The sequence below is a fragment of the Oncorhynchus masou genome, chromosome 15 (genome assembly GCF_036934945.1).
Source record: "Oncorhynchus masou masou isolate Uvic2021 chromosome 15, UVic_Omas_1.1, whole genome shotgun sequence".
NCBI classification, from domain to species: domain Eukaryota; kingdom Metazoa; phylum Chordata; class Actinopteri; order Salmoniformes; family Salmonidae; genus Oncorhynchus; species Oncorhynchus masou.
The window spans coordinates 25,705,541-25,727,604 of NC_088226.1; the positions used below are offsets into that span (position 1 = coordinate 25,705,541).

Below are 22,064 nucleotides of genomic sequence, written 5' to 3' on the forward strand. Positions count from 1 at the left end.
ATGGCCAAGGCTTTCGACTCTGTCAATGACCACATTCTTATCGGCAGACTCAACAGCCTTGGCTTCTCAAATGACTGCCTTGCCTGGTTCACCAACTACTTCTCAGACAGAGTTCAGTGTGTCAAATCAGAGGGCCTGTTGTCCAGACCTCTGGCAGTCTCTATGGGGGTGCCATAGGGTTCAATGCTCGGGCCGACTCTTTTCTTTGTATATATCAATGCCGTTGCTCTTGCTGCTGGGGATTCTCTGATCCACCTCTACGCAGACGACATCATTCTGTATAATTGTGGCCCTTCTTTGGACAGTGTTAACAAACCTCCAGACGAGCTTCAATGCCATAAAACACTACTTCTGTGGCCTCCAACTGCTATTAAATGCTAGTAAAACTAAATGCATGCTTTTCAACTGATCGCTGCCCGCCGACTAGCATCACTACTCTGGACGGTTCTGACTTAGAATATGTGGACAACTACAAATACCTGTGTCTGGTTAGACTGTAAACTCTCCTTCCAGACTCACATTAAGCATCTCCAATCCAAAATTACATTTAGAATCGGCTTCCTATTTCGCAAAACAAAGCCTCCTTCACTCATGCTGCTAAACATACACTCGTAAATCTATCCTACCGATCCTTAACTTCGGAGATGTTATTTACAAAATAGCCTCCAACACTCTACTCAGCAAATTAGATGTAGTCTATCACAGTGCCATCCATTTTGTCACCAAATCCCCATATACTACCTACCACCGCGACCTGTATGCTCTCGTTGGCTGGCCCTCGCTTCATATTCGTCGCCAAACCCACTGGCTCCAGGTCATCTACAAGTCTTTGCTAGGTAAAGCCCCGCCTTATCTCAGCTCACTGGTCACCATAGAAACACCCACCCATAGCATGCACTCCAGCAAGTATATGTCACTGGTCATCCCCAAAGCCAACACTTACCTTCCTTCTAGTTCTCTGCGGCCAATGACTGGAACAAATTGCAAAAATCACTGAACCTGGAGACTTAAATCTCCCTCACGAACTTAAGCATCAGCAGTTAGAGCAGCTTACCGATCACTGCACCTGTAGACAGCCCATCTGTAAATAGCCCACCCAACTACCTCATTCCCCAAATTACTTATTTTTGCACCCCAGTATCTCTACTTGCACATCATCATCTGCACATCTATCATTCCAGGGTTAATGCTACATTGTATTTATTTCGCCACTATGGCCTATTTATTGTCTTACCTCCCTAATCTTACTACATTTGCACACACTATACATAGACTTCTCTATTGTGTTATTGACTGTACGTTTGTTTATCCCATGTGTAACTGTTGTTGTTGTCGCACGGCTTTGCTTTATCTTGGCCAGGTCGCAGTTGTAAATGAGAACTTGTTCTCAACTGACCTACCTGGTTAAATAAAGGAAAAAATAATAATTCACTCTGATAGATCAGATTTGTTGAATGTACACCAATCTGGGCAATGGAATGGTCTGAGTTCCATTGACTCCTTTTCCACATATATGGCCATCTGTTGTCATGTTACCTGCTAGGTTGGGAAGCGACCTCTGCTTAGACTACGAATATGAATACCAGTAGAATGTTTTTGTCAATATGATTTACAGATCACAAAAATTTACTTTTTGGCCAGAGCTACCTCAGCTGATACCACTGTCTGTACTCTGAAAGTGGCATTTGTTTTGCAAAGAAAGGTTGATTTGTATTTTATTTGATGTTGATATGCCAAGGTATTTGCATTGTGCCATTGTAGGTTCTTTAGACCAGCAAACATTACTTACTTAATCCTTAGTTCTTGGGAGGAACATTGGTGTGCAAACATAAGATTTATATTGTTATTGCAACCTAGCAGAGAATACTGAATGTAAATGATTATTAAAGATTAAACATTTGCTGGAACCAGGGGGAAAAAAGGCAAAAAGCACAGATAATTTGACAACAAAACAAAACCTTGCCAATACAGCGATAGTTCTGTGCATATTTCACCTATTCATCTTAGTTTCAGTCAAAGGCCATGCTTTAGATATACATTATTGGAGAGAAAGATTGACAGAGATCAAGATAAGAATAAAGGCCTACACATACAGTATGAACATTACATAGCATAGAAGATCAATTTATATATCCCGTTTATACAGTGCATTGGGAAAGTATTTAGACTTTCACCTTTTCCAGTTTGTAACATTACAGAGTTGTTTTAGAAATTTTAGCAAATGTATTCAAAATAAAAAACAAATACCTTATACATAAGTATTCAGTCCCTATGCTAGGAGACTCGAAATTGAGCTCAGGTGCATCCCGTTTCCATTGATCTCATCTTTGAAATGTTTCTACATCTTGATTGGAGTCCACCCGTGGATTGGACATGATTTGGAAAGGCCCACACCTGTATATATAAAGGTCCCACAGTTGACAGTCCATATCAGAGCAAAAACCATGAGGTCGAAGGAATTGTCTGTCAACTTCCAAGACAGGATTGTGTCGAGGCACAGATCTGGGGAAGGGTACCAAAACATTTCTGCAGCATTGAAGGTCCCCAAGAACACAGTGGCCTCCATTCTTAAATGGAAGAAGTTTGGAACCATTAAGACCCAAGAACCCTGATAGAGCTCAAGAGTTCCTCTGTGGAGATTGGATAACCTTCCAGAAGGACAACCATCTCTGCAGCACTCCACCAATCAGGCCTTTATGTATGGTGGTGGCAGCATTCTGGAGGGATGTTTTTTATAAATTTGCTAAGTTAACATTTCTATAAACCTGTTTTTGATTTGTCATTATGGGGTATTGTGTATAGATTGATGAGAAAAAAATAACAATTGAATCAATTTTAGAATAAGGCTAATGTAATAAAATGTGGAAAAAGTCAAGGGGTCTGAATAGTTTCCAAATGCACGGTATATACAAGTGTTTTGATGCATAAAATAAACATTGTACACTGAAAAATACACATATTTATTATAATATGTGGACACCCCTTTTCTACCCCCTTTGCCTTCTTTATTCAGTAAACTGTCTACAGCCCAACCACTGGATGCACAGGGGTGACGACTAAATCAAATGTCTGTGTGACTAACAGACATGAGTCTACCATCAAGCAGAAGGAGAGCATAACAGGGAGGTCGGTATAAGAACGGTGCATGACAACTCACAGTTCAACATAGAGGGTGTGTATAACGGTCATCACTCCCCCAACCAATATCTAATACGACAGCAGTATTGAGTGAAAAATGAATCAGAACCCCCCTAAAACGTGTTAAAAAAATAAATAAAAAAGTTGTGTCGATATGACAAAAATAATTCAGGGGAATACATTGTCAAGCTGATCTAAATAAAAGAAAGAATAAAAGTTTGCTCCTGCTCCGAAAAAAATGTGTTGATAAACAACAAAATAACTTTGTTTCACTGAGTATTCATAACTGTCAAACTGAACTGTGTATTACCTGCAGAGCAAGAACATATAAATGAAACAAGTAAATCTCCTGGAGACGACATTTTGACAACTCAACTTTCATTCTTCGGTCAGCTGAAACAGAAACTTAAAATATGGCCTTACGGGCCACTCCTATAGCAATCCAACCAGCTTTTCATATACAAGGAGAAAGCATGGTGACAATTCACATAATTCTGCACTTGGTCTCTTTTCATTGATTCCATGTCATTCTTCTTGTTGCATGTACTGTTAATGTACACTGAAGTTTGGTCATAGGTCTTTGTTTGATCTTGATTAAAATGTTTCCACAACACTGTCCCCAGGTCCTGGGTTCACCCATTAACGGTAACGTGTGTATGTGTGTAAGGGATTATAACTTGAGTGTGTCTCAGAGAGGGGGCGGGGATTCAGTCCAGTTCATGGCTGAATCCAAATGGCACCCTATAGACAAGAGTTCTATGGGCCTTTGACCAGTAGTGCACTACAGGGTGTCATTTCGGACACACCCCATGTGTTGACATTGGGGTCACGTCGGATTCGCGTCACGTCCAACGACATCTCTTCCTCTGACATGCCTCAGGGTCCGACGAACACCCCTCAGAGTCATCGCTTTCAGAGGACAAGGCCCCGGCCAAGGGGGGCGTAGGGGTTGAGTCAGACCCCAAGCCCCCCACCCTCCCTTCTTCCCCCTCTGGGGCCCCCAGGAGGCCGTTGTTGAGGCTGAGGACCCAGCCCAGCTTATTGTGCAGAAGGTGGCGCAGGCCAGGGGGCAGCGGCAGGACGCTCAGGGTGTCTGGGCACTCAGGGAGGAGCTGGCGGAGGCGGGCACAGCACAGGTACTGCAGGGAAGTGGGCGTGAAGCAGGAGCGGATCATCTTCATGCTGCTCTTGGCTGCTGTGGAACACACCATGGGGTAGAAACGCTTGTTCTGTAGCGCCGTAGCCGCCACGCCTGCAGAATAGAATACACACTTTACTGTCCAGTTTAGAATGGAAATGTTTCCATTTGCTGTCACATTACCCAACGTCACACACAAGCAAAAGGCTAGGCGCAGCACAGGGGTAAATAGCTGGGTACATGCAGAGGGGGAATATGAGAAATCCTAGGTACGTTCCATGTTAATTAGGTCTAGAAGTGATTTATAGCGCCAGTTTTCCCATCCCAGATCAAGCCTAGTCCCATCAATTTGAATGGAAATTTTCCTTAAGAGCATGCATTGTAGCCCAGGACTAAGCTTAAATCAGTGTCTGGGAAACTGGCCCCTAATGCCCATCTAGTTACATGCTGCCTAACCACCCATCTAACATGCAGTGTTGGGGAAGCTACCCTGAAAATATTGTTTATCAAGCTACCAATTGCAGCATGCCTAAGACATGTTCACGCAGATGAGCAGGGACCCTGGGCATCTTTCTTTTGGTGTTTTTCAGAGTCAGTAGAAAGGCATCTTTTGTGTCCTAATTTTTCATAACTGTGACCTTAATTGCCCACCGTCTGTAAACTGACGAGTTGCGGTTTTGTCTCACCAGGTGTGATGGTCGGATTCTTATTTATCGTTGGGATCGATTTGGAGGTGGAGGGTCTGTCATGGTCTGGGGCGGTGTGTCACAGCATCATCGGACTGTGCTTGTTGTCATTGCAGGCAATCTCAACGCTGTGCGTTACAGGGAAAACATCCTCCTCCCTCATGTGGTACCCTTCCAGCAGGCTCATCCTGACATGACCCTCCAGCATGGCAATGCCACCAGCCATACTGCTTGTTCTGTGCATGATTTCCTACAAGACAGGAATGTCAGTGTTCTGCCATGGCCAGCAAAGAGCCCGGATCTCAATCCCATTGAGCATGTCTGGGACCTGTTGGATTGGAGGGTGAGGTCTATGGCCAATCCCCCCAGAAATGTCCGGGAACTTGCAGGTGCCTTGGTGGAAGAGTGGGGTAACATCTCACAGCCAGAACTGGAAAATCTGGTGCAGTCCATGAGGAGGAGATGCACTGCAGTAAATGCAGCTGGAGGTTACACCAGATACTGACTGTTACTTTTGACCCCCTCCCCCTTTGTTCAGGGACACATTATTCAATTTCTGTTAGTCACATGCCTGTGGAACTTTTCATGGTATGTCTCAGTTGTTGAATCTTGTTATGTTCAGACAAAGATTTACACATCTTAAGTTTGCTGGGAAAAAATGCAGTTGACAGTGAGAGGACATTTATTTTTTTGCTGAGTTTAGTTTACTTAACTAAAGTTAATTTGACCAAGTAGTTCATCACATCTGGGGCGGCAGGGTAGCCTAGTGGTTAGAGCGTTGGACGAGTAACCGGAAGGTTGCAAGTTCAAACCCCCGAGCTGACAAGGTACAAATCTGTTGTTCTGCCCCTGAACAGGCAGTTAACCCACTGTTCCTAGGCCTTCATTGAAAATAAGAATTTGTTCTTAACTGACTTGCCTAGTTAAATAAAGGAAAAATAAAAAAAATAAAACATCCAAACTACTTTGTGATAAATGATATCTAAATCTAAAATGTCAGACTATAAATTGCAACAGTCAAATGTTAACAAAAACGGTTTCAAGTGAGAATTAGGCATGTCTGATGCCATAAAATAAATGAAATAATTTCCTACCTCACCCATATTTTCTTATCTTTTTGCCCCAAAAGGTAGTGTAGTTCCAGTAGTTAGCTACAACGCTACATGGCAAAAAAAGTTATTAACTACTCAAAACGCTACCAAGATTTGAATTTAGTTCAACTAGCACCAAGCTACTGCAAAACATAATTACATTACTATGTGTAGATCACTACTCACCCCACCTGCTCCCCTTGACCCCTGTAATTACCTATGCACTTGCGGTTCTTAAAGAAGGTGAGTGTTCCGTGCCATGTGTCCAGGTGCACTCCGATGATTGAGCCCTGGCCGAAACGTGAGGAGAAGTTCACCTTGTCTCCTTTATGATGCAACAGACCTAGAAGAAGACGACCATATTAGCATTATAAGTGGAAAACAAAACAGGCTCACACAAAATTATTTCATGTTTCAAAATGTCCTTATCCAGGTGAAGGGTACTATTATGGGATCACCTGTGGCTCCTAATTATGCTAATTTGTATGTGGGTTACAGTCCATTCTCAACCCTCAAAAAAAAAAGAAGAAGATTTTTTTCCACATTATTTGGAAATGGTACATTGATATCTTGGTTCCATTCTGGAATTTTCCATTCCAGTTAGCTCATCAAATGCCAACTAGTGTTAGAGCAATGACTGGAAGTCTATGGGAACAGCTTTCCGACCTACCTTCATAGTGGATGGTCATGGCTTAACAGCTTTTGTCAAATTGACATCAAAAGTGATGTTTTTGCATTTTAGTTAACCCTTTTCATAACCTTAACCCTAATCTCCTAACCTGCTACAGTCAAAAGTCAAATCGGAAAGAAGCTGTAATCCTTCTAGTCAAAACCATACTGGACGAAGAGACATAAAAATTATATCCACAAGTTATTCTGACTCTGGGGAAGTAGATAAAAGGTCTTCATTGCCAACATCCGAAGTATCCCTTAAACTCTTGTTCGGGGGACCAAAGATTCATTATGCAATCTTACACACATCAGATCAGTTTACTTGATATTTTGATTATTTGTGAGGTTAATGTTCTATACACAGACCTTTACAAGAACAGTTTGCTGAAGGCTGATAGCTGTCACCCGCTTCCCAGAATCAATAAAAAAAAAGACAAATCAGTCTTCAAATGAAACACTGAGATAAACATAAAATTCTATGAAGGGGATACAAAAATGGTCAGATCAATATTGCCATCGATAAAATAAAAAACAAAGAGAAACTCTTTCAAGGACAGTCTCGCAAAAATAATAATTTTTGCATTCTCCCTAAGCGCTACTCAAAATGCTCAGAAATTAAAGGAATCATTCATAAAACATTGGCACATTCAGAGATTAGTCTCGGTAAGTCATTTGCTCCCAGAATAAGAACGGCACTGAAATGGACAGCAGCCTTTTTACAGGCTCCTGACAATTCTTTATACATAATAGAGATCGACCGACTATGATTTTTGAAAGCCGATACCGATTATTGGAGGACCAAAAAAAGCCGATACCTATTAATCGGACGGTTTTTAAAAATGTATTTGAAATAATGACAATTACAACAATACTGAATGAACACTTACTTTAACTTAATATAATACATCAATAAAAATCAATGTAGCCTCAAATAAATAATGAAACATGTTCAATTTGGTTTAAATAATGCAAAAACAAAGAGTTGGAGAAGAAAGTAAAAGTGCAATATGTGCCATGTCAAAAAGCTAACGTTTAAGTTCCTTGCTCAGAACATGAGAACATGTGAAAGTTGATGGTTCCTTTTAACATGAGACTTCAATATTCCAAGGTAAGAGGTTTTAGGTTGTAGTAGGACTATTTGTAGTAGGACTATTTCTCTCTATACCCTTTGTATTTCATATACCTTTTGACTATTGGATGTTCTTATAGGCACTTTAATATTGCCAGTGTTACAGTATAGCTTCCGTCCCTCTCCTCGCCCCTACCTGGGCTCAAACCAGGAACACATCGACAACAGCCACCCTCGAAGCATTATTACCCATCGCTCCACACACTTGCAAACCGCAGTGTTTGACAACCCTGCATCGGAGTTACTAGATAGTGTGTGGATTTCCTTTTCTTTTTAAAGAAAACAAAAAAACAGGCAACACAGGGTGATGATTTCACTGTGTATGTTTTGTAATCAAGGGTATGGGTTCAAATAGTATTTGTTTTTTTGAGCTATGCTTGATTGAGCTTGCCTGGCACAAATACGATAGCTCCAAAAGTGAAAACCCTGTCCAGCAAAGCAGGCACCACTCAATCAAACGCTGAACATATGTGAAAGAAACTAATACTATATGAAACCAGGAATGCTTGTGATAAGTACTATCTGATGGATTATATGGTTTTACCAGTGTAGGAGAGACCCCAGCTGTCATCATCTTTCCCCAACAGGCTGCAGAAGGTATGTCTGTACTTATCCAGGTTCACGTCACAGGTTCCGATGCCTACCATCTACACAACATCAAAAGTCTTCATTCAACATGTTCACCTTAATCTCAAATAAAAATAGAACAGTAATCAATATGCTCACCATCATACAAAATGCAAAAGGTTCACAAAATAAGCTTTAGGAAAGAGAAACTACTAAACTTCCTAAGGTTTTACAAGCCTAAGCCCCAACCCCCAGCAGTGGAGGCTGGTGAAGAGAGAAATTAGAGGACAGGCTCACAGTAATGGCTGGAATGGAATGAAAACAGCTCCATTCATTCCATTAAATAAGCCCGTCCTCCTATTTAAAAGTGACACCAGACTCCACTGATCATTATAACCCTGTCTCCTGAGAAATGATGGATGGAGCCTCACCATATCTGTCCCGTACACTGGTGATGTCATCTTAATCTCCCAGAAGTGCTGGCCATCTGCCAGCTCCTTGGAACCTCTGATGGCTGCTGTGCCACAGCTGTACTCTGTGTGGAAGTTGACTTTGCGGTTGTCGCAGGTCATCAACGTGGCCGTGGAGCGGTTACTGTCGTCCCACACCCAGTCGAAGTCTGCAATGTCAAGAGGTCAGTGGATCCAATGACAGTTGATCTGCAACATCTCAGACACTTAGATATTTTAATAAGCAAATAATGGTGAGAGTTTAACTTTGGGAACTCCCTGATACAGCTTGGGCATGAAACAGATGAAAACCCTCAGAAACCGTGTGAAATACCTGAAGGGACTACCTGAACTTGACCAATAAAAAACACTCTATTCCACCTCAAAAAGTTTTGCTACGGTGTGCCCTTCTGAACACCACCTTAGTTTCTCCACCCTGCCCCTCCCATCCTCACCCTGGTCTTCCTCTCCACAGTGGCAGTCTTTGATGCGGTGGAAGCCCCGGAGACGTGGGTTGTAGCTGGGCTCGGCCTGGGAGTCGCAGGTGCAGTACGACTCTCCGGTAACGGGCACGGCACTGGGGAACGGTGGCACCACGAGCCGGTAGTCTGGCTCAGAGTCTGAGTCACTGTACTGCAGAGGGTACAAACACAATTTACAAACAGTACCTAACAGTGCTCAAATATGTCAGCTGTGCTTGACTCCGCATTTCCTGCACAATGGAACCATCTACGTCAGAGGTGTCAAACTCATTCCATGGAAGGCCAATTGTTTGCGGATTTTCGCTCCTCCCTTGTACTTGATTGATCAACTAGCATTAGGTCCCTGATTAGTTAGGAATTCCCCTCACCTGGTTATCTAGGTCTTAATTGGACACAAAATGAAAGGAAATAACAAAAACCAGAAGACAATCCGCCCTCCATGCAATGAGTTTCACGCCCCTGGTCTACGTCCGTCACAAACCGACCCTTACCTGTAAGCCTTCGTAGCCCCACTCCTGACTCTCTGAGGCCAATACCTGCACTCGGGAATCAGCGTCTCGCCGTATTCCAGTCCATACGTAACGCCATGCCCGGCTGTTCCTGCTCCGCCTTGACATTGCAGCAGGACACCTGGGGGAGGGAGGAGTCAGGAGAGTTGGATGGACAAAGGTTGCGTTCAAAATGGCACCCTATTCAGTGCATTACTTTTGAGCAGCCCTATGAGCTCCAGAAGTTGACATTTTTATAAAGTAGGCAAAAATGTGAAATGCAGTGCATTTGCTAAGTATTCAGACCACTTCACTTTTTCCACATTTTGTTACGTTACAGCCTTATTCTAAAATTGAATAAATCGTTTTTCCACCTCATCAATCTATACACAATACCCCATAATGACATAGCAAAAACAGTTTGAAATATCACATTTACATAAGTATTCGGACCCTTTACTCAGTACTCTGAGAGCCCCGACGCTTGGTCTGAACATTAACACGCATCGCTTGTGGTATGGTTTTGGAAGCATAAGGACTTTATATTTCATATCAGCGAGAAATCATTTTCAAAAAACAAAATGGATAAATTGATACACACACGTCTTTATAGGGTTAGTGTTTCCACACCGCCATCTCCATGTTACAGAGTGTTTACGGAAGACAGAGGGACCACCTGTGCTAGTTAGCTCCTTAGCATGCTCCTAACACCTGTGTTTTAATGGAAGAAGGCCACCAGAAACGTGTTGTCACTGAAAAACACTGGAGGCTGCAACTGTGATAAAGCCAGTTAAAAGTATATACTTCAAATTTGTGAAATGATATTGACGCGATACGAAAGTAAAGGGCTTTATGTTTCTAGAACCATATCGCAATTTAGAATAAATTCAGGTTTAGACAAGAGTATTTGGCTGTTTTGGCTGCCAAAGCCAGTCTACTTCTTAAGATACTCTGAAGGTCCTTGGACCTTAAGGAGTAACGGTAGGCTCCTTAACCTCAAAGTCTAAGCCGGGGATTATCAAATAGATTCAGCCGTGGGAAGATTTTTTCTTGGGTGGATTTGTAGACTGCAAAAATTTGCTAGCTAGCTAACCAACAATCGAAACCATGTGAGACAACAGGTGCTCATTGTGCAAATGTATTTATGTTTTTAACAAACATTGGAGACGAAATACAGTTTACATGTTGTCAACAATCTAAGCCAACCCTTTCTGTTTTGCCTCATAGTTGCGCACGTGTTGGTTTTGTTGCTAAACAACCAACCCGTCTATTAGTTTGTAGGCCAAACCGTTTGGATGCTACAGACGCATGTCTTTGTGAGAAGACCAATTTTCTGTATTTCTCCTGGTCTGACAAACAGTGATGTAGCTCTGCCACATTCCACAGCAGATGCAGAAGGCCGACATAGGCTCAATCCACCACATCCGCCTATGTAAAATAAAAAATAAAAAACATGTTTGTTTATCTTAGACGGATTTTGACGGGGACATTTTTATTATGTTAGACTGATGCACGGGTGCATCAATCGACTAGGGGGGTTAACAGTACATCTAGGGCTAACTGATGCCTAGCCACACCAAAAATAATGCATAAATTAAGATTTCCCATTCAGGCCGTTTAACATTTAAACAAATTGTCACAGTTCCGGTTTGCTAAAGGGGCACCAATGCAACAGATAGAATAATGAGCCAGATATTTCACCGGCTGTATAAATATGAAGCATCCAGTTGCTGTTTCCACTCACTACCAAATATGGTGATGAGAGGAAGTCCAGTGGCCAGCAGTGTCATTCTGCTAATTTTCTCATCAATTAAACATTTGATCACCATACAGTTTTGTTTCCAAAACTAAAATCTTTAACAGAATAGACTGTTTTGTAGACTTCACCCTTTGCCAGAGTTTTAAAAAATTGCATTGTTTAGAAGTACAAGAGCGAATTTACTTATTGCACGCACTTCCGAGTAGGCCGTTCCCCAACATAAATGTGCAAATAAAATACTAGAACGCGGCAATAGGATCTCATTAGCTTGTCTCTGCCCACCTCCTTGCTTGTTCTGCCCACTATAACTATTTTACTCCCAATGCAAAACTAATGGTGCACGACTCCAGGATTTTTGGAGTCGAAAGTAGTCGACTCTTGCTCGACTACTAGGAAGATGACATTTGCGTTCTAGAGGACTGACATGAGCATGCTGCTGCCCACTTCCCTATAAAAGGCCCATTTTGTTTGAATATATAAGGTGATGTGTAGGAACTAGAATATTTCTGTGATATTTATCTGTGTGCAGCCTTGACAGATCCCATGGGATGTTATAGCCCTATTCGGTCAGGTATTACTACAGAGGTTGTTTCATCTTCAGGCATTTCTCTGAATATATATATATTTCACTGTGACCTGTTGCTGACTGTTAGGCAATGAGTCAGGCTGATGTTGAGTGAGTGATTGGTGGGGAGGGCCAGAGGAGGTTGTATGTTTGTTTGTTGAGAGAGCACTACAGTCATGTAATGCGAGAGGAGAGAGCAGCATGTGTGCACGTTGTGACAACTTTTTACCAGTTGTAGGTAGGCCATTTAGATTGTCATTATGGAGACAGCTATTTCTAACCCTTTATTCATAATCATAATACGCTAGAATGCACATCAAGAAATAATGGAGACAAAGTGTAACAGGTGTAAAATATATTTTCAACGAAAATTCATCATTTATTTTAAAGCTATTTTGAGATGCATTACACTACTTTCAAGAGTGAACCATTTTATTGCATTTATTTTCTAAATTGTAATGTTATGATGTCATCAACAGGAGCCATGCTTTTACTCCTCAGTTTGCGCAAAGTGTGATGAGGAGAGGCATGTGTTGAATGTACATGTCAGCAAATGTTCACAAATGTTGTTGCACTACTGTCGGTAGGAATATATATTAGCGTGAATGGGGATAATTTGAGTGCAACTTTACAAGGCTAGCCCAGCTACCGTTAGCTTAGGGTGCGGGAGAGAGTCTCTTTTCTGACGATTTTCTGGCATTATCTTTTACAAGGCAAATATACTTGTGTATGAGAGTCCAGACGGCAGCATTAACGTTTGCCATGGATTTGTAGCCATTCCACGCAGGTATGTTGCGAAATGTGATGTTTTTGTATTTCATGTTGTACCTACTTAGCTGTCGTTCATTTTGTTACCTGTCCGGTCATGCCAGGAATGGCATTGTTGCCTCATTAGTATGCCTCGGGTATAATAGTATATTACAATAAATATTTTGCACATATTAGAAAATTATTAGTATACAACATTTATGAAATAAAATGTTTGTCTTTTGAAAATATGAATATGTATAATATAATGTACAATGTATTTTTTTGTTGATGTGAGTTTTCTCAGAGCGTGTTGAGGAGAGGCAATTACACTTGTGCATGATTCCAGATGGCAGCATTAACGTTTGCATTCCATGCAGTCATTAAAAGAGAGACAACCCGCAAAATTGTGTCCAGAGCTTTCATTTCCCTCCCACCTTCAAATCAAATTGTATTTGCCACAGGTGTAGACCTTACAGTGAAATGCTTACTTACAAGCCCTTAACCAACAATGCAGATAAGAAAATAGCCCCCCCCCCAAAAAAAGTAAGAGATGAGAATAACAAATAATTAAAGAGTAGCAGCAGTAAATAACAATATCGGGGTAAATATACAGGGGGTACCGGTACAGAATAAATGTGCCGGAACCGGTGTCGAGGTAATTGAGGTAATATGTACATGTAGGTAATTATTAAAGTGACTATTTAATTTATTTATTTCACATTTATTTAACCAGGTAGGCAAGTTGAGAACAAGTTCTCATTTACAATTGCGACCTGGCCAAGATAAAGCAAAGCAGTTCGACACATACAACGACATCGACACATACAACGACACAGAGTTACACATGGAGTAAAACAAACATACAGTCAATAATACAGTATAAACAAGTCTATATACGATGTGAGCAAATGAGGTGAGATAAGGGAGGTAAAGGCAAAAAAAGGCCATGGTGGCAAAGTAAATACAATATAGCAAGTAAAACACTGGAATGGTAGATTTGCAATGGAAGAATGTGCAAAGTAGAAATAAAAATAATGGGGTGCAAAGGAGCAAAATAAATAAATTAAATACAGTAGGGAAAGAGGTAGTTGTTTGGGCTAAAATATAGGTGGGCTATGTACAGGTGCAGTAATCTGTGAGCTGCTCTGACAGTTGCTGCTTAAAGCTAGTGAGGGAGATAAGTGTTTCCAGTTTCAGTGCTTTTTGTAGTTCGTTCCAGTCATTGGCAGCAGAGAACTGGAAGGAGGGGCAGCCAAAGAAAGAATTGGTTTTGGGGGTGACTAGAGAGATATACCTGCTGGAGCGTGTGCTACAGGTGGGAGATGCTATGGTGACCAGCGAGCTGAGATAAGGGGGGACTTTACCTAGCAGGGTCTTGTAGATGACATGGAGCCAGTGGGTTTGGCGACGAGTATGAAGCGAGGGCCAGCCAACGAGAGCATACAGGTCACAATGGTGGGTAGTATATGGGGCTTTGGTGACAAAACGGATTGCACTGTGATAGACTGCATCCAATTTGTTGAGTAGGGTATTGGAGGCTATTTTGTAAATGACATCGCCAAAGTCGAGGATTGGTAGGATGGTCAGATTTACAAGGGTATGTTTGGCAGCATGAGTGAAGGATGCTTTCTTGCGAAATAGGAAGCCAATTCTAGATTTAACTTTGGATTGGAGATATTTGATATGGGTCTGGAAGGAGAGTTTACAGTCTAACCAGACACCTAAGTATTTGTAGTTGTCCACGTATTCTAAATCAGAGCCGTCCAGAGTAGTGATGTTGGACAGGCGGGTAGGTGCGGGTAGCGATCGGTTGAAGAGCATGCATTTAGTTTTACTTGTATTTAAGAGCAATTGGAGGCCACGGAAGGAGAGTTGTATGGCATTGAAGCTTGCCTGGAGGGTTGATAACACAGTGTCCAAAGAAGGGCCAGAAGTATACAGAATGGTGTCGTCTGCGTAGAGGTGGATCAGAGACTCACCAGCAGTAAGAGCGACCTCATTGATGTATACAGAGAAGAGAGTCGGTCCAAGAATTGAACCCTGTGGCACCCCCATAGAGACTGCCAGAGGTCCGGACAGCAGACCCTCCGAATTGACACACTGAACTCTATCAGAGAAGTAGTTGGTGGACCAGGCGAGGCAATCATTTGAGAAACCAAGGCTGTCGAGTCTGCCGATGAGGATGTGGTGATTGACAGAGTCGAAAGCCTTGGCCAGATCAATGAACACAGCTGCACAGTAATGTTTTTTATCGATGGCGGTTAAGATATTGTTTAGGACCTTGAGTGTGGCTGAGGTGCACCCAATCAGTTCACATATGGTGTCCAGAGCACAACTGGGGCAGAGGGTGGTCTATAGCAGACTGCAACGGTGAGAGACTTGTTTTTAGAGAGGTGGATTTTTAAAAGTAGAAGTTCAAATTGTTTGGGTACAGACCTGGATAGTAGGACAGAACTCTGCAGGCTATCTTTGCAGTAGATTGCAACACCGCCACCTTTGGCAGTTCTATCTTGTCTGAAAAGGTTGTAGTTGGAATTAAAATTTCAGAATTTTTGGTAGTCTTCCTAAGCCAGGATTCAGACACAGCTAGAACATCCGGGTTGGCAGAGTGTGCTAAAGCAGTGAATAGAACAAACTTAGGGAGGAGGCTTCTAATGTTAACATGCATGAAACCAAGGCTATTACGGTTACAGAAGTCGTCAAAAGAGAGTGCCTGGGGAATAGGAGTGGAGCAAGGCACTGTAGGGCCTGGATTCACCTCTACATCGCCAGAGGAACAGAGGAGGAGTAGAATAAGGGTGCGGCTGAAAGCAATAAGAATTGGTCGTCTAGGACGTCTGGAACAGAGAGTAAAAGGAGGTTTCTGGGGGCGATAAAATAGCATCAAGGTATAATGTACAGACAAAGGTATGGTAGGATGTGAATACAGTGGAGGTAAACCTAGGTATTGAGTGATGAAGAGAGAGATATTGTCTCTAGAAACATCATTGAAACCAGGAGATGTCATTGCATGTGTGGGTGGTGGAACTAATAGGTTGGATAAGGTATGGTGAGCAGGACTAGAGGCTCTACAGTGAAATAAGCCAATAAACACTAACCAGAACAGCAATGGCCAAGGCATATTGACATTAAGGAGAGGCATGCTTAGTCGAGTGATCAAAAGGGTCCAGAGTGGAGAGGTTGGTTGGGGGTCACGGCGATCCAGACAGCCAGCCAGGCCATCGGTAGCAAGCTAGCATAGGATGGACGTCTGTTATTAGCCACCTCTTGCGCTCCATAAGTAGATTAGTGGGGTTCTGTGTGGTAGAGGGGACCAATCCAAATCACACAACAACAAAAATAAAAACAATAGATATAGCTAGAGGCCCAGAAGAAGAAAAAAATAACAATAAAAATAAATAAATTGTCCGATTATCTATTCAGATAGCAGCCGATAAGACAGCTAATGGCTAGCAGGCCGCAGATGGGCGCCCAGGCAACGTCGCGACGGAGGAACCAGACGGATAACTCCCTCGGGTAGACAACGTCGGCAGTTCAGCCGTGAAGGCCCGGCGGGGCTCCACGCAGGCAGCAAAACGGGCCCGGACAGGTGACCGCAGCCCAGGAGCGATTGATGGAACTCCTCAGCTGGCTAGCTCCGGCACAACCGATGCTCGCTTCAGGAATCGACAAAAACTCCAACTAGCTTCCGATTTGCTTATGGATTAGCTTCTGGCTAGATCCTGGCTAGCTTTTGGCAAGTTTCCGGCCAGCTCCTGACCCAGTTTGTGATTAGCTTCTGGATTAGCTCCTGGCTAGCTCCTGGCTAGCTTCTGGCTAGTTTCTGGCTAGCTTCTGGCTAGTTTCTGGCTTGCTTCTTGGATGATTACAGACTTGAGGTAAATAATACTTTTTTATACTTATTTATAAATATAAATTGGTGAGGCGGGTTGTAGGAGAGTGTTTTGAGGATGAGTTTATGGAATATTTAAATAAAAAAATGTATGAAAAAAGTTGTAAATATATATATATATATATGGGACACGACAAGACGAGGACAAAAGACGTCTGAACTGCTATGCCATCTTGGTATCTGTTAATAGATAAGAGTGTAGCAGCAGCGTAGAAGGGAGGGGGCAATACAAATAGTCTGGGTAGACATTTCATTTGATTAGATGTTCAGAAGTTTTATGGCTTGGGGGTAGAAGCTGTTTATAGAAGCCTCTTTGTACCTAGACTTGGCACTCCGGTACCGTTTGCTGTGCGGTAGCAGAGAGAACAGTCTATGACTTGGCTGAAGCCTTTGACAATTTTTAGGGTCATCCTCTGACACCGCCAAGTATAGAGGTCCTGGATGGTAGGAAGCTTGGCCCCGGTGATGTACTGGGCTGTACGCACTACCCTCTGAAGTGCCTGGCGGTCGGAGGCTGAGCAGTTGCCATACCAGGCAGAGATGCAAACCGACAGGATGCTCTCGATGGTGCAGCTGTAAAACCTTTTGAGGATCTGAGGACCCATGCCAAATCTTTTCAGTCTCCTGAGGGGGAATAGGTTTTGTTGTGCCTACTTCATGACTGTCTTGGTGCGTTAGGACCATGTTAGTTTGTTGGTGATGTGGACGCCAAGGAACTTGAAGCTCTCAATCTTCTCCACTGCAGCTCCGTCGATGAGAATGGGGTCATGCTCGGGCCCCATTTTCCTGTAGTCCACAATAATCTTTGTCTTGGTCACATTGAAAGGTTGTTGTCCTTGCACCACGCGGTCAGGTCTCTGACCACCTCTCTATAGGCCGTCTCATCATTGTCTGTGATTAGGCCTACCACTGTTTTGTCATCTGCAAACTTTAATGATGGTGTTGGAGTCATGGTTGACCATGCAGTCATGAGTGAACAGGGAGTACAGGAGGAGACTGAGCACGCACCCGAGGGGCCCCCGTGTTGAGGATCTGTGTGGCAGATGTGTTGTTACCTACCTTTACCACCTGGGGGCTGCCCATCAGGAAGTTCAGGATCCAGTTGCAGAGGGAGGTGTTTAGTCCCAGGGTCCTTAGCTTAGTGGGTCTAGAGTTTCTTGGAAAATGGTATTGATGTGAGCCATGACCAGCCTTTCAAAGCATTTCATGGCTACAGACGTGAGTGCTACGGGTCGGTAGTCATTTAGGCAGGTTTCCATAGTGCTCTTGGGCACAGGGACTATGGTAGTCTGCTTGAACCATGTTGGTATGACAGACAGACAGGTAGAGGTTGAAAATGTCAGTGAAGACACTTGCCAGTTGGTCAGCACATGCTCGGAGTACACGTCCTGGTAATCCGTCTGGCACTGCTGCCTTGTGAACGTTGTCCTGTTTAAAGATCTTACTCACATCTGCTGCGGAGAGCGTGATCACACAGTCATCCGGAATAGCTGATGCTCTTATGCATGTTTCAGTGTTACTTGCCTCGAGGCGAGCTTAGAAGTTATTTAGCTCGTCTGGTAAGCTAGTGTCACTGGGCAGCTCTCGACTGTGCTTCCCCTTGTCGTCTGTAATAGTTTGCAAGCCATGCCAGAGCCAACGAGCATTGGAGCCGGTGTAGTATGATTTGATCTTAATCATGTATTGACGCTTTGCCTGTTTGATGGTTTGTCGGAGGGCATAGCGTGATTTCTTATAAGCTTCAAGGAGTTCCGCTCCTTGAAAGTGGCAGCTCTACCCTTTAGCTCAGTGCGAATGTTGCCTGGAATCCATGACTTCTGGTTGAGGTATGTACATACAGTCACTGTGGGGACGACGTCATCGATGCACTTATTGATGAAGCCAGTGACTGATGTGGTGTATTCCTCAATGCCATTGGAAGAATCCCGGAACATATTCCAGTCTGTGCCAGAGAAACGGTCCTGTAGTTTAGCATCTGCTTAATCTGACCACTTGTTTATTGACCGAGTCACTGGTGCTTCCTGCTTTCATTTTTGCTTATAAGCAGGAATCAGGAGGATAGAATTATGGTCATATTTGCCAAATGGAGGGTGAGGGAGAGCTTTGTACACGTCTGTGTGTGGAGTAAATGTGGTCTAGAAATGTTTTCCCATCTGGTTGCACATTTAACATGCTGATAGAAATTAGGTAAAAATGAATTTGAGTTTCCCTACATTAAAGTCCCCGGCCACTAGGAGCGCCGCCTCTGGATGAGCGTTTTCCTGTTTGCTTATGCTGGTATACAGCTCATTGAATTTGCGCCAGCATTGGTCTGTTGTGGTAAGTAGACAGCTACGGAAAATACCAGAACACAACGCAAAAAGGTACCAGTACAGGACCTGTTACAAAAGTAGTGGAAAACGCACTAGAGGGCATTACATAAATTCACTCGGAGGTGGTTTAAACTCCATTCCAACGTTGACTACTTAAAGAAAAGGGTATCAAGCGCATGCCCAGTTCTTGGGTCTCTCATGTGGTTTCTTTTATGGGGAAAAGTCCTCATTGAAACTAACTTTGGCTAAATGTGGAGAATTACACATTTGCCTCTGTTGGCCATCAAGTACCATATTCATGTATATGCCATTTCATACAATAAATATGCTGAAATTAAATGACGATTTCACTGGAGTCATTGCAAATCAATTTGTGCCACTTGTGTAGCCTACCTGGACCTGGCAAAGCAATTTAATAAATAGCCTATGACTTCAGTTTGTTGATGTAGCCTTGTGTTATTATGAACACATTCGATTAACGGTAACAGTTGTCAGATTAGGCTACAGGTAAAACAAATAAAAATTAAACACTGGCTGTTGTTGACAAGCATATTCAGTTCATATGCGTATTATTCATATTTAACTGAGTGATTGAAATTATGACCCCATCCTCAGTAGCCTATTCCAGCAGGCTATCGGGAAACAAGCACTTATGGCAAAATTGCCTCACTATTCATTAATTAGTCTTAATTTGAATTTAGCAAGCTGCTAAATCTTTCAGTTTACAGCTTGCCTACATCTTATCTGGGATATTGTAGACTGAAATTAGATGTAGGCCTATACGGGGCTATAGGATACCAGTCTTTAGCTAAGCAAACTGTCATTGCATTCATAAACCCAGATGTGTCTGTAGCCTATGTCTATTGAAATGACAAGTCAATCTCGCAAACGGGCCATTTATAATGGTTTGCAGTCTTAATATTTGGCACATAAAAGCACAATTGCCAGAAAATAGCCTAACAGTTGTTTTATGTTCATCCCAAGTGTTTCTTGCTCAGAGATTGAGATCCTCTGTCTAACTTTCATCACTCAAACTCTCCTGTCGGATTTATCTATAGTTATGCACATGCGAAATGGGGATTTATTTACATAAAATAAACCAGGTTCAAGGGCTGAATGCTGATTGGCTGAAAGCTGTGGTATATCATACCATATACCACAGGTATGACAAAACATTACTTTTTACTGTTCTAATTAGTGGTAACCAGTTTATAATAGCAATAAGGCACTCTGGGGGTGTGTGGTATTTGGCCAATATACCATGGCTAACGACTGTCTGCAGGCACTCCCCGTTGTTTTGTGCGTAAGAACAGCCCTTGGCCATGGTATATTGGCCATATACCATACCCCCTGTGCCTTATGACATAATAAAGGAATTTGAATGTGGCAAGAGAAAATATAATTAACCCTTATTAAACTCGGCAGATCATTTTCCATCGATGGATGTCGGTTTGACTGCTATGATTGAGCAATATCATAACTTCCGATAATTATTTTGAGGAAACCCGAATTATGCTTCTAACGTCGTTTCACGTTACTACGTTACAACTCCTCTCTTGCTGGGTGGAAAAAAATGTGGGTTGGTTTTCCAAGCCTTTTGGATGGGATTTGAGTGGTAATTGGGCTAAACATTTCATCTTCACCTGGCAACCCTGCCTACTGTACACTTCACACCTGTCATGCACATATTTTAGCTAGCTATATTTTACTTACCTAGTTGCTGTGCATAAAATATCTGATCAAATTAAGTGACGAGGCCACTGATTAGATCATGCAAATCAATCATCTCGTTCATTTCGTCGGGTACTTTTTGGGCCTAACGTTAGCTGGCTAGCGGAACATGTTGTCAATTTAACTAACGTTAACCGGCTAGCTGTGCCTCATTGGTCAAGAACTACAAATTTACATCATGGCAAAAATTGTGGAAATAATATGCATCATAACTAGATACATATCTACAGTTAGTAACCTTTCTCCAACATGTTTTTGTTGACGTTGGCTAGCAAGTACCTAGCTGGATAGCGTTAGCGCGATTGCTAATGTACCTGTACTGTAACGTTACCAACTTGCCAGTCGTCCGCTTCCTGTTTTACACTTAAAAAATAATCCCTTGGTCTTCGTTAGACATCACAGGACTGAATACGCCAACATCTTAATCAAACATTTGCAGTTAAGTACAGTACATTTGCAGTTCAGTACATGCTAGTCGGCCAACAGAGTAATGAGAGATTCTCAGCCCAGAGGCGCAACATCGCGAGACTTCCGGGAACGCTTACAAAACAAACCAGGCCTGGGTTTGAGACTACAATGAGATACGTACATTTTTTTCCCCTTACGCTTCGAACACACCGACTTTGTTTTTTACGTATGCATCAAATTGTTTGCGTAGATTTGACAGAAAGTAGCAAAATATGTATGTAGATTTTTTTTTGCACACATATTCAGTAAAAATGTGGGATTACATAAAAACAGTTTGATTGCATCATTTCTTTACATTTTTTATTAATTTATTTGCCAAGTATATTATTTATTCGATGACATCCACAAATTAATTGTGAGAGCCTATAACATATTTTCCATCCAAAATGCAGTTTTGGAGCGAAATGCAATAATAAATAGTCAAGATAGCAGAGTAGGCTCTTTCAACAATGAGACCAACGTTGAGGAAGGTTGTCTTGATCGCGCTGTTGGGCCGGGACCAGCCCCGCCGAAAGCGCAGGTCTGTGTGGGTCCAGAGATGGTTAAAGTCCCAAAGCAAACAGGGGAGTTCCACCGTCTAATTCAAGAGCTTCGACTGTTTGGAGAGGAATTCCGAAGTTACTTTCGTCTGGACCGAAGCCAGTTCGATCACCTGCTCCAGATGGTTGGAGCCAGGATCACCCGGATGGATACCAACTACCGGGAGTCCATCAGCCCAGTTAAACGCCTGGCCTTTTGTCTCCGGTA

The 22,064-nt window shown here is 42.6% G+C and overlaps 1 protein-coding gene across 1 annotated transcript; it reads right to left on the reverse strand.

The window, feature by feature from the left end:
* Positions 1-1,698: 1,698 nt before the first annotated feature.
* Positions 1,699-21,377, reverse strand: spsb3a (splA/ryanodine receptor domain and SOCS box containing 3a). Its single transcript, XM_064988910.1, has 7 exons — positions 21,164-21,377; positions 9,844-9,982; positions 9,326-9,503; positions 8,853-9,040; positions 8,399-8,501; positions 6,271-6,396; positions 1,699-4,390 (listed from the first exon to the last, which is right to left on the reverse strand). Exons 2-7 carry the CDS (start codon positions 9,967-9,969, stop codon positions 3,981-3,983), a joined length of 1,131 nt encoding a protein of 376 aa, XP_064844982.1. The 5' UTR covers positions 9,970-9,982; positions 21,164-21,377; the 3' UTR covers positions 1,699-3,980.
* Between the last annotated feature and the right edge of the window lie 687 nt (positions 21,378-22,064).